The sequence below is a fragment of the Grammomys surdaster genome, unplaced genomic scaffold (genome assembly GCF_004785775.1).
Source record: "Grammomys surdaster isolate TR1022 unplaced genomic scaffold, NIH_TR_1.0 125617, whole genome shotgun sequence".
Lineage (NCBI taxonomy): Eukaryota > Metazoa > Chordata > Mammalia > Rodentia > Muridae > Grammomys > Grammomys surdaster.
The window spans coordinates 822,432-835,718 of NW_021620459.1; the positions used below are offsets into that span (position 1 = coordinate 822,432).

A 13,287-nucleotide genomic window follows, 5' to 3' on the forward strand; every position below is an offset into this window, starting at 1 on the left:
CGACAGTGTACTCATAAATAAAATAAATAAATCTTTAAAAAAAAAAATAAAAAAAAAATAAAAAACAGTTGTTCTCCACACTACTTCTAAGATAGAGTTCTTTTCATGCTTTTGTAGTTATTTTCCCCTCAAGAATATAAATTTACAAATTAAAAAGATTTCAACTTGATTTTGTATTCTGAATAGGTAAACATTTGCAATGGTACCTAACACCCCCAAGGAAATGGGAAAAAGCATATCTCTTCTCCTGGCGGCCCCCCTGAGCAGTGAGCACTGTCAGCACCTCTGACATTCCCACAGAGGCCAGGACACACTCGCAGGTCACTTCCTCCCAGACACCAGCACATATTATTTGGACTCATGTTTACACAGCACATCCCGGAGGCCACTCCCAGTTACTGCTCTACTGGGTGCTTGTTTCTGAATGCTTTCCTCTCATAGACAAATCAAACTTTAGTCTCTTGTTGTTAAAACATTTGATTATCTTCAACTATTTGCAAATTTTTAAAACTATGAAAAGATGGGGTTGGAGAGACATTTCAGCTGTTAAGAGCACTGGCTGCTCTTGCAGAAGACCCAGGTTCAACTTCCTAGAACATACGTGTCAGCTCACAATCTTCTGTAACTCTAGTTTCAGAGGGTCTGACAACCTGTTCTGGTCTCTGCAGGAACCAGGCACACACCTGGTGTACATATGTATAGGACAAAAATTCCATATGTACAAAATAAAAATAAATCTTTTTTAAAAATTCTGGAAAAAAAAGTATGCAAACAGGAAGCAAGTATTAGTCTGGGCCCAAGGACATCACTCTGACTGCAAAAGTGCAGAGAGTCTTCTCAAGCCAAGTCAAAGTACTGACTTTTTAAAAACAGCTCTTGTAGCAATCTGCATCACACAGAGAGACACTTCTAGCCTATGTAATATATGTGTATTTACAAATACACATGAAATTTATATGAAGGAAAGCATAGTCCTGACGGCACCATTATAAAATCTAATCTGATCTACTTATAAAAAGTACTGTGACTCTCTCAAATACATATCTTTTACATATGTTTAATATAGAAAAAAGACTTACCGTCCAAAATTTTATGAAATACTCTAAAACTGTTGCAGCCACAAAAAGACAATATAGCAGAGAATACAACAAAAACAGCATGAAGAATTTGTAATTAGTAAATCCCACACAGTTATTCACCCTGGAAGAATACAGAAAGCAATATTATTATAAAAATAAGACAAATCATAATCACAGAAACAGAAAGCAAAATGGGGTCTCAGGGCTTGTGGGAGAAGGGTGGGTCTGCCTCATGAAACAGCTCAGCTCTGTAATATGTGAAAATTCTAGCAGCGGTACAAAAGTAGGAATATACCTAACATTACTAATCTTATAGAGACGGTTAAGACAGTGAATTAATATATGCCTTTTAGTCATAAGAAGGAAAAAGAACACCAGAAAGTTTTACATCATCATTACTCAGCAATAGGTCAAGTGAGAAGTAAAAAACAAACAGTATCATAACTATGGATGTGTTTTTAATTAACATTATATAGATTTTGCAACTCTAATATTAATTTTTAATATATCAACATCTGGATTATGTATTTATCAGAAAATATTTGAAAGGAAAAATATACATATCCGTATGTATGTATGTATGTATATATGTGTATATATATGTGTGTGTGTGTGTATGTAATTTAATCGACCTCAAATATAAATAATTGAACTGAATCAAATATAAGAATATTAGAGATGGGATTTTAGTCGTAGAGAGTGCATGCTTAGAATGTGTTGGGACTCTGGATTTAAAGAACAGCACCATGAGATAAAAAAAAAAAAAAAAAAGTTTCTAAAAAAAAAAAAAATTCTCAATTTCCTGCTTCTGATGCCCAACCCTGATCCCCTTGGCTTAGGCAACTTCCACTATTTTTTATACATACCATGGACAGTGATGATCCATCTTAAGAACACATCTAGGAAGCAAGCATAAGATTCATACAGAAAAATTGTGACTCTAGTTTCTCATTATTTTACTGAACTTAAAAATATCCCCTTAAAACTAAATCCTATAAAGTGACCTAGAAACATCAGGTAACTTGGGATATTCTGTAAGGACTTTCATGGGTAAACAGTTACAAGGATTTTCCATTGTGAAGTCAATTAATCGCATCTAGCTCACTGGACCAGATCAGATGACATCTTATTATTCAGATGTGGGGATGACTTTTGGTACATTAGAAAGGCCTAATTTAAACATCAGCTAAGAGTTGGAGAGATGGCTCAGTGGTTAAGAGCACTGACTGCTCTTCCAGAGGTCTAGAGTTCAAATCACAGCAACCACATGGTGGCTCACAACCATCTGTAATGGGATCTGATACTCTCTTCTGGTGTGTCTGAAGACAGTGACAGGGTACTCACGTACATAAAATAAATAATTCTTGAAAAGGAGAGAAACAGCCAGGCAGTGGTGGCACACACCTTTAATCCTAGCACTTGGGAGGCAGACGCAGGAGGATTTCTGAGTTCGAGGCCAGCCTGGTCTACAGAGTGAGTTCCAGGACAGCCAGGGCTATAAAGAGAAACCCCATCTCAAAACAACAACAACAAACAACAACAAAAAGAAAAAAAGAAAAAAAAAAGAAAAAAAGAAAAGGAGAGAAACAGATGGCCTCTAGCATTATGCGCATGTGCAGATCAACAGTGCTAATCCTTGGAAGTGAGCACCAAGACACTAAAACCTGGACTGAGACAGTTATGTTCCTGTAGTCTTTTTTTTTTTTTTAAAGATTTATTTATTTAACATGAGTGCTCTATCTGCATATACACCTGCATGCCAGAAGAAGGCATCAGATCCCACTACAGACAGTTGTGGGCCACCATGTGGTTGCTGGGAATTGAACTCAGAGAACTCTGGAACAGCAGCCAGTATTCTTAACTACTGAGCCATCCATTCTGTAACATAAGGTTTCCTCATGGTGATCACTACTATACTGTTGCCACAAAGAACCAAAGCAAAACCAAACTTTCCTCCCTCTAGAGTACTTATTTTATACATGTAGAAACTGAGACTACAGATCTTCTAAATAAAGTAAGAATGAGAAACCTAACACCCAGAAAGTTGTACAGCTTATCTAATTGGCTTGGATTAGTCGGAGTTTTAAACTAACTTCTCACATGAAAGCAAGGATTAAAATGGAAGTGATGGCAGCTAAAAACATAGTATTTAAGCATTGATTTTTTTGTTTTAATATCAACATTGACAATAAAAACAAGAAAATATTATAGTCTCTAATCCAAGAAGTAACCCATCATATTTTACAAGGAGGTTTTGACTGTTGGCTCATTAACATTACATTAAGCATAGTACAGAAAGCATATCTAAAGTTAAAATTCTATTCAACTAGCAGAGAAACTTTTCTAGTATATTCTAGCTTACATAATCATTTGATGGTTCTACATCCACAGCAAATAATAGGAAAAGATGAAATGGTTTTGCTAAATATGGAGAAGCATATAATGTCTAGCTGTCACCAAGTTCCAGGTTAGGGCTAAAGGAAAGCAAACTGAGTTAATACTCACCTGTCACATGCTGAGCAGTGATGGGCCCGGTCAGGTTTAATCAACTGACATTTTTCACAGTATCGGATAGCTAGAGAGAGAAAAAAGAAGAAACTCAAAAGGTGTGCGTGGTGTTTTGAATAAAAATGGCCTCCAAAGGTCCACAAGAGAGTGGCATTATTAGGAGGTATGGCCTTGTTGGAGTAGGTGTGGCTTTGTTGGAGGAAGTTTGTCACTAGAGGGTGAGGTCTGAGGTTTCATAAGCTCAAAACCAGGCCTAGTGGCTCATTTATTACTGCTGCCTGTGGATCAAGATGTAGAACTGTCAGCTCCTTCTCCAGCATCATGTCTGCCTGTATGATGCCATGCTTCCTACCATGATGATAATGGACTAAACCTTTCAAACTGAAAACTAGCCCCAATGAAATGTCCTTTGTAAAAGTTGCTGTGGTCACGGTGTTTCTTCACAGCAATAGAACCCTGACTAAGGCACTGTGCAAGCTTAACTGACTTATAAAGCTTGGTTTTCGCAATATATTCTGGAAACTGACAGTGATTAATTTAAAAATACCAGAGTACACCAGAGAGCTTCTCAAAATGTCAAGAGAAAGGGGACTTCATAATGTATCCTCTCAGAAGTTTTCAAACTAAATAAAGTAGATACAAAGAAAGTAAGAGACTCGCAGAAAGCCAAATGCCAAGATTAATAACAGAAATAGGTCAGAACTCCAGTCCAGAGTCCCAAGCCCAATATTTGTTGATATAGCACAGTGTCTATAACAGCTAATCAATGTACTTAGAGGCATCTTAAAGCATTCTGGTTTTAAAGTTTTCAAACAGCTTTATTTAAAGATGCTCTAAATACCTTTTGTCTGCATCTATCCCTACCCTAGACCAATGACAATTCACTTTTGGAATAACAACAAAAACTTCTTTCTAAATAAATTCAAATACATGTTACACTATTACTTAGTTCAAAAGACACTGATCACCTACTATGTGCCAGGTATTCTCAACAAAAATCCCTGCTTTGTGAAGCTCATACACTCTCTATTCTAGGGACTAGCAAAGTCAAATAAATAGCACATTAGACAATGACATCAGACAGTAAGGACCATAGTCTAACTTTACAACATCTAAGAAAACAAGGGTTAAGAGACTGAGGATGTAGCTCAGATGGCACAGTGCCAGCCTAGGATTCATGCACAAAGCCCTAGATTTGAAGCCCGTCACTACATGTACAAGACACATACTTCTTTGTTCTAGCCTAATGTCAGATTCCTGTCTGAAGCCTACTTCCTTGTCCTTGGCCAATGTCATATTCCTGCCAAGCAGCCCATTTCCTTATCCTCGGCCCATGTCAGATTCTTGACAAGCAGCCCCAAAGCCTCTCCAACTCTCCCCTAACTGGACCTACATAATTATACTATCTTTAAAAAAAAATCTATGAACAAACTTGACAACTATATACTGCCCAAATTTTGCACAGCTTGGGAATTCATGAACCCATTGAAAGTATGGATCACGGTTTAAAACATCTAATATATAGAACTACAATCACTATTATAAACCAGTTATTTCAAAATTCTATATAAAGACTTTTAAATGACCTGTTGGAAATGAGGTTGCTGAAATGTCATTATATACTGAGCTGCACACCCAGGTGTTTTAGACCTCATATTATTTAGTATTTTTAAAAATATTTTTAGCGACTCAGGGACATAGACAATTATTCTCATATTGAAATGAAGAAACTGCAACAGGACAGGAGGCAGGGGAGGGAAGGGGGTCCTCTCATCCTTGCTAGCTACAAATGAAGAAAACCTTGCAAATAATAGTATGAACCATGTTTGCAGTCAAAAAATGCATGCTCTGACCTTGGCATGACCTATGTACAGTAAGAGTTTCTTTGGCTTTCTGACCTGTTTTTAATCTCTTTAGTCTGAAATCTGTACAAGATATCTCATAAATCACATAGTGGTCTCATTCATATACATTATAAATGAATATATACATTCAATATACCAAAAGACCTTTAATCAAAGTTTTTAACAATATAATCTCAAAACCTAGCTACTGTTTTTTTGGTTTTTCGAGACAGGGTTTCTCTGTGTAGCCCTGGCTGTCCTGGAACTCACTCTGTAGACCAGGCTGGCCTCAAACTCAGAAATCCGCCTGCCTCTGCCTCCCAAGTGCTGGGACTAAAGGCGTGCGCCACCTCCGCCCGGCAAAGCCTAGCTATTGTTAAGACACAGAAAAGTAACCTGTTGCTGAGAAGTAACCCAGAGTGGCCTCTGTGTGCACAAGTATCCTAACCCTGCTCCAGCCTAGCATTAGTGTGTCTCTATAGAAAGTTTTAAGAGATTATTTTTAATTATGTGTAATGTGTGTTTGCATGAGTATATGCATGGGGGTACAGATGTCTATGGTGGTCAGAAGAGGACACTGGTTTCCCCTGGAGATAGTTACAGGTGGTTATAAGTCACATAATATGGATAATGAGAAATAAACCCATAGGTCCTCAACAAACACAGCAGGAACACAACCCATCCTTGACCTTCTCTACAGCCCCATGAAACTTTTCTTAATAAACTCCAACTCTGCTTCATCCTGACTCATCCTGAAATTCTATGCATAACTCACAAATCCCGGCTTGACCTTGAGGCCTCTGAAAGAACTCTTCAGATTGTACTGCAGGCGGCATCAAACTGTGACTTCTGTGCCTATTGAGGTAACTTGGGCTTCTAATGTTTAAATGACTTGCACAGCACTAGTAAAAAAAAAACCTGAAGTTTTTATCTGCAAGAGATGTTTTTATTTTGTACTGTAATATGCTACTTAGTTGTATTGGTTATCATGTGTTGCCTGTGTGTGGCATGGAATGAGTGTTATACACACTTGTGTGGAGGCCAGGACAAAGTCTTCCATTGCCTTAACATGGGATCTCATCCTGAGCAGGAAGCTTGCTTTTTTGGCTAGGCTGGCTGGGTAGTGCTCACAAGAAGTACCTGTCCTCACCCTGCAGTGTTACAGGCACACACTGCAATGCTGGGATTTTTATGTGGGTGTCAAGAGATTCAAACTCAGGTCCTCATGCCAAGCACTCTTACCCACTGAGCCATGTCTCCAACCTACCATCTATTTTCCATCTTTAAAATCCCATTATACTCCTTAAAATATTGCAGATAATTAAAACTTTCCTCTTTTCCATTTTGTTTTTTAAGACAGCCTAACTATGTAATAATGTAACTCACTATGTAAGACCAGGATAGCCTCAAACTCACATACACTGCCTGCTGGGATTAAAGGTGTGAACCACTTTACTCAGTTTAAAATCTTGAGTTAGGATTTATACACAGCCACAAAGGTAAGCTCCCTGATTGTGTGCTCTGTCCCTGAGAAGCTCATTGGGTTCCAAAATTAGAGTACTTGAATTCAATTCCTGTTTCTTCACATACAGCCTTATAATGATCCTGAACAAGTAATTCAGTCTGTGTTGGTAGGGATCCAATTTGACCTTATCTACTGCCATCCCGCGTCACAGTACAAGGACTCCCCCAGAGGGATCACAGTTGATTTTCCTGCAGTCTGCCAGCATGCTATAAATGGATCAACCACGTATATGTCTATAACTGCATGCAAATGTCTGTAATATGCCTGACTCCATCCCAGCATTCCAGTGGCCAAGGCAGGAGGATCTGAGTTCAAGGCCAACCCGTGCTTCTGTCAGGAAGTCTGACAATAACTCCCAACCTATGTTCTGGTTTCTCTGCTGCTTTTCACTGGTCTCACAGCTTCCTGGGCTTATTCCATGGGGTTATTGTGAGTTTCATTAAGTTCTGTACAACTCAGCACAAAGGAACCATTAAGCTGCTACTATCTTGTCTGAACCAATTAACAAGGTATAAAATTTAAACAATTCCCTCCAGTAAAGTGACTGGATCCAGCTCAGTGATCCTCCAGCTCAGCACCTCTGACTCCTCTCTATCAAAGAGTTAAACAACAAGCAAAGGAAATGATGTCTCAGTTGACCCTTAGCAGTGTCCCAGAGGAAACACGCAGGCTAGAACCAGGAAAATGAATTGGGCTTGTTATGATTGCTATTGCTGTAATGAAGCACCTGATCAACCCAACTCCAGAAGGAAAGAATTTGGATTACACTTCTACATCGTAGTCCACTGAAGAATATCAGGGCAGGAACTCAAGTACAGCTGGAACCTGGAGGCACGGACTGATGCAGAGGCCATGGAGGGGTGCTGCTTACTGGCTTGCTCCACCTGCTTTTTTATAGAACTCTGGACCACCAAGCCTAGGGATGGAACCACCCATAATGGGCTGTGCCCTCCCCCATCACTAATTAAGAAAATGCTCCACAGGCTTGCCTGATCTCATTTTCTCAGTTGAAGTTCCCTCCTCTCTGATGATTCTAGTTTGTGTTATATTGACATAAAACTGACCAGCACAGAGTTCATAGTTTGGCCTCCAAAATCATATGTTGGTAAATTTTCTCCTCATTGTCTTTACTTCTCCCCATATTTCACACATTCTTGATTTCTTTTATTCAGTGACATAGAGTAGTTAAATTTAAACCAGAACTTTCAAATCATAGTGTAGTAGAAACAGGATTTGAAAGCTCTAGCCAAGAAGGCTGAGTGTTTGGGTGAAAACAGGCAACAAGACAAACTAAACCCAAATTCACATTGAACCCCTCTGAGAAGTTGCATTACATCTGAAATACCACACAAGATGCAGTAAACAGGAAACTGTGATCAGTCAAATCAAGCAGATCTATTCTAACAGAGACACACGCACACTGAAAACTCCTTTGCAAAGTCCAGCCTGCTTCTCTTACCTTTTGAAGCTGATGTGGTGTAGATAGGCAAGTCTCTTGCTGCTCTTCTCAAAATGTCTTGCTGTCTTTCTTGGCTGAACTCCTTCTCATAACGTTCCTTCTCAGAGTTTGACAAATAGAACTAGGTGGAGAGAGACAATGCTACATTTGTACTTTTTAGCTAGTGTGCTAAGAAAGGTTTTACCTGAAATAGGGGGAGGATCCCCAAATACTGTGCTTCATGAAAGCAAAACTCATTTCCAATTTAACTTCGTGTACATTTTAACAAAAACTGCACAGATTAAAAGTGTTAGTACTTCCTACTAAAGATGGCTTAGGACAGGAATTCCATTATTTTTGCACCTTTGCCTTTTACAGGTGAAATTTAAATCCTTAATAAATCACTCAGTTAAAAAAAAATGTTGAAGCCGGGCGGTGGTGGCGCACGCCTTTAATCCCAGCACTCGGGAGGCAGAGGAAGGCGGATTTCTGAGTTCGAGGCCAGCAGAGTTCGAGGTCTACAGAGTGAGTTCCAGGACAGCCAGGGCTACACAGAGAAACTCTGTCTCGAAAAATCAAAAAAAAAAAAAAAAAAAAAAAAAAGTTGAGGGCTGAGAAATATGGCTTAGTAGTAGAATGATTGCCTACTGACACCAATTTTTTTTAACAATTATATAAGCAAAATTAAAGTAAATAAGCAACTGTGTATATAAATAAGTACATATAACTAAGTAAATATAAAACATTTATAAGTAAATATAAGTAAATGTAAAAGTTACTGCCAAGTGTCTTTCTTCTCTACTTGTATGTTTGTGTACAAACATATGTATGCTAATATATATGATACATATGTATATGTATGGTATGTGCTCAAGGTGGGGTGTATGCACATGTGTGCTAAGGCTCTGTGTGTGTGTGGGGGGGTGTGCACGTGTGCAGAGGACAGAGATCAGTGTTAAGTGTTTTTCTCAATCACTTTCCACTCTATTTTTTGAGCCAGAGTCTCTTACTGGAGTCAGAGCCCATTGTTTTTGATAGGATGGCTAGCCAATAAGCTTTCATGAATCAGGAGCCTGTCTGCTGCACCAGTGCTGGGGATACAAATGTGATATGTTCAGCTTATAGGCTAAGGATCTGAATTCAGGTTTTGACAACAAGCACTTACCAGCTGAACCTTCCCCCCAGGCTGCTTTTCCTTCTCTGTTCCTTTGTTTCTCTATGTAGCCATGGCTGTCCTGGAATTGGATCTGCAGAACAAGCTAGCCTTGAACTCCTGCTTCTGCCTGCCGTGTGCTGAGACTGTAGGCATGTAGCACCGTGTCCAGTTCCCTCCACTCTTAAGATTCTTTTCACCTGTTCTTCCCACAGTGTTCCTGAGCCATAGAGGGAGTGATACAGATGCCCCTATTTAGGGCTGAGCACTCAATAAATTATTTCTTCTCAGTATTTTGACCAGTTATGAGTCTTTGCTACCACCATATACAAAAAGCAGCTTCTCTGACAGAGCTAAGTTCTAGAGAGTTTAATTTTTACAAGGAAAGCCAAAAGGCTGCTATGCTCGAGTTGTAGTGAAACTCCTGGTAAGGAGTCCCATGTTTGTTTTTCCAAATGCCACAATGAAATAAAAAAGTTATTGCTCACACTTTTCATTGTTTTAAATTTATTTTTTCTTTTAATTATGTGTAGGTGTGTGCCTACATGTGGGTGAATGCATGTTAGTGTAGTACTAGCAGAAGCCAGAAACATTGCATCCTCTGGGGCTAGATTATAGACTCTTGAGACATCATCTGTCATAGGTTCTCAGTACCAAACTCAGGTCTTCTGGAAGAGCACTAAGTGCTCTTATCTGCTCAGTCATCTCTCCAGCCCCATTGTTTTTTTTTTTTTTTTTTTTTTCATTTTTAAAAAGGCAATCAACTGTGCTATATTCTCTTCAGAGTCACCAAGGTTCATCAGCTTATCTGTCTCCGTTCCCCAATGAGATACTCCTTTCAAAGGTGTCTCTGACTCTAGATTTTTTTGTGGGTGGGGCACTTAAAAATAGTTTTTATAAAATACACTATCATATATTCTTGCTACTCTCAACTCCTATGTCCTCCCTCTTCAGTTCCCTACTGACTTCATGTCCTTTCTCTCAAAACAAACAAACAAACAAACAACCCAAAACCCCCAAAGCCAAAACTCAAAATAAACCCAAAAAGACCAAAAAAAAAAAATCAAAAGCCAAAACAACAAAATACCCCCCAAAAAATATGGAGTCCTTCCTCTAGTTTACTTCTTTTGCGACAGGATCTTGCTATGTATCCCAGGCTGGCCTGGAACCAGCTATGTAGCCCACACTGACCTTGAATGTATAATCCTCTTTCCTCTCCTCTCCCCATGCCACCAAGACACCAAATGGGTTCATTTCAGGTACATTTTCCTACCAAGTATGAATTTAGTTGATCTTTTTATGTCATCCCAAGGGCCTTCCCTCTTCCATGACTTCTTGTAACTAGGAATTTCTACATTTTTTAAAAAATCAAGTCTATTTGAGAGTTTTGCTTTTTAAAACTAAGAATAACTTAGACTTGTTTTTTAAATCATGTTTCATATTTTTAACAATAGTGACACTCCATTTTTACTTATTTGTGTTTCCTTTTTAAAAGGCCAAGGCCTCATTAACTAGAATTTCACAGAGGCCCAGTTAAGAACACTTGATCGTGCTAACTCAAACAGGGAACTGCCCCATCACTGCTAAGAGTGATGCACTACACATACTGTTATAAACAAGACAACAGTGTGGGCTCAGGAAACTATGATTGTGAGAGGTAGGAAAGTTTCACAGTATACATTACCGGCAAAGACAGATGGTCTGCATCCTCTGGAATCTTTTTCTATCGACCACTGAAGTAATTGCTCTAGCTTTTTACTCCTGCTGTCACTGCTTACCAAACCTCAACAACACAGTGCTTAAGAAGTAAGAACATTTTCCTAGGTTATGCAGCATAGCTTTCTCAAAATGAAGAGCAGAAAGAGCAGCCAGAGAAGATGCAAACAGTCGTATGGTTAAAGTACATAAACTTTCCTATGCACACTCTTAACACTTTCAGGAAGAGAAGTGAAATCTCATGGTATGATGTTCAGAGCCTCTGACCAGGTATCTGCAGCTCCTCTGGACTGATCCATCTAGCCTGCAGCAGTACTCCAGGCCTCAGCTTGACTGCACTTTTATCCATCATTACCTATTTTCCTTGAGAATTAAGGTCAAATGAAAACTTTCAGATACCAGGATATACAATGTTCAATACTACTGACTGTAATCCAAAATTATGAGATGCTGTTATTAGCTTAAATTCAGTGTTCAGAAAATTCCACTTAAATATGTAAATTAAATCAAGGATGGTTCTGCATGAATTTAGCATGCACAAAGTCTTGGGTTCAATCTCCAGCAGCAAAATGACTAAGAACAGATGCTTTTCCATCATTATTATTTTAAAGGGGTAGTTTTGCTATGTTGCTCAGGGTCATCTCAAACTCCTGCATTCAAGTATTCCTCCTGACCCAGTTGCCTGTGTACCCAAGATTACAAGCTCACTCAGAGTCTAACCATAAACATATATTAAATACCAATTAAGAAGCCAGGTGTAGGACACACCTTCAACACTCAGGAGGCAGACAGGCAGATCTCTGAGTTTGAGGGTAACCTGATCTATAGAGCAAATTCAGGGCAGCCAGAGCTACACAAAGAAACTCTGTCTCCCCAAACAAAACAACAGCAGTAACAACACATCAAAGCCCTTGATTGAGGAGGTAGCTAGTTCAGTGAGTAAGAACATCTACTGTTATTCTAAAGGACCTGAGTTTGGTTCCCAGCACCAGCAAGCCAGCTTACGACTACCTTTGAATCTAATTCCAGAAGATTCAGTACCCTTTTCTGAACCTTCACCAACACCAGACACAAGTGCAGTGCACAATCATACCTGCAGCCTAACACTCATACACATACAATAAAAATAATGAACAGCTAAGCACTGTTTCAAATGGCACAGATCTAAAGATGAATAAAAAGAAATCTTGCTTTCAAAACAAAGAATTATAAAATAAAAAATTACAGGCACTATCAGGTTGCTGGTACAGAAAAAACTTTCCCAGCAGTAGACTTTCTGCACTAAAATATCTGTTCCTGCCAGGCCAGGTGTGTCCACTGGTGCAGTAACAGCATGGCTGACAGATCTGATGCCCAGTCCACAGAGGGAATTCATTCCTAGTAGTAAATCTAGATAAATGCCCATGGCTCAAGGGTAGGGCAGTGATGATGACATACACCACCGCTATTACTGTGGTTTTGCCAAGCGGATGACACGGTGTCAAACTGCCTTATAAATACTTATGTCTTTACCCACACAGTAGAGCTGTACTCTCAGCCTTGGTCAGAAGCTTGTTTGCAATGGCTGATGGTTAATGCAGAGACTTATAATTGGACAAAGTACTAAGAATACATGACTGTTGACAGGTCAGCTCTAAACACAGCTCGGAAATCATTGTGGAGGTGGTGGGGGCAGAAAGAATGTACAAATAAAGGACAGGATGATGAAACACTGTTTTCTGAACATGAGATGGCCACTGTACTCAGGAGCTCATGATTACCTGTGCAAGACTGTATCAACATCCCATCGCAGACAGGCAAGAAGTTCATAAGGCCCTACCCCTAGTTGAGGAGATGGCACATAATGGCTACCAGGGATGGAAGAATCATTTTTCTTCAATGGTGTGGCTACTGGTAAGTTGCTCATACTCCAGTAAATATCCATATCCGTGTTCAGGCAGATCATCCTAATCCAACTCAGTGAGTCAATCAATCTCTCTCTCTCTCTCTCTCTCTCTCTCTCTCTCTCTCTCTCTCTCTCTCTC

General features: G+C 39.2%; 1 protein-coding gene across 1 annotated transcript in view; it reads right to left on the reverse strand.

Annotated features, from left to right (window-relative positions):
* Positions 1–13,287, reverse strand: part of Zdhhc20 (zinc finger DHHC-type containing 20) — a 57,489-nt gene that overhangs the window by 20,542 nt on the left and 23,660 nt on the right. The window contains exons 4-7 of the mRNA XM_028787217.1: positions 8,416–8,536; positions 3,585–3,654; positions 1,946–1,978; positions 1,080–1,200 (exon numbers count right to left, since the gene is read on the reverse strand). Coding sequence (XP_028643050.1) covers positions 1,080–1,200; positions 1,946–1,978; positions 3,585–3,654; positions 8,416–8,536 — 345 coding nt within the window. The remainder of the gene's footprint in view (positions 1–1,079; positions 1,201–1,945; positions 1,979–3,584; positions 3,655–8,415; positions 8,537–13,287) is intronic.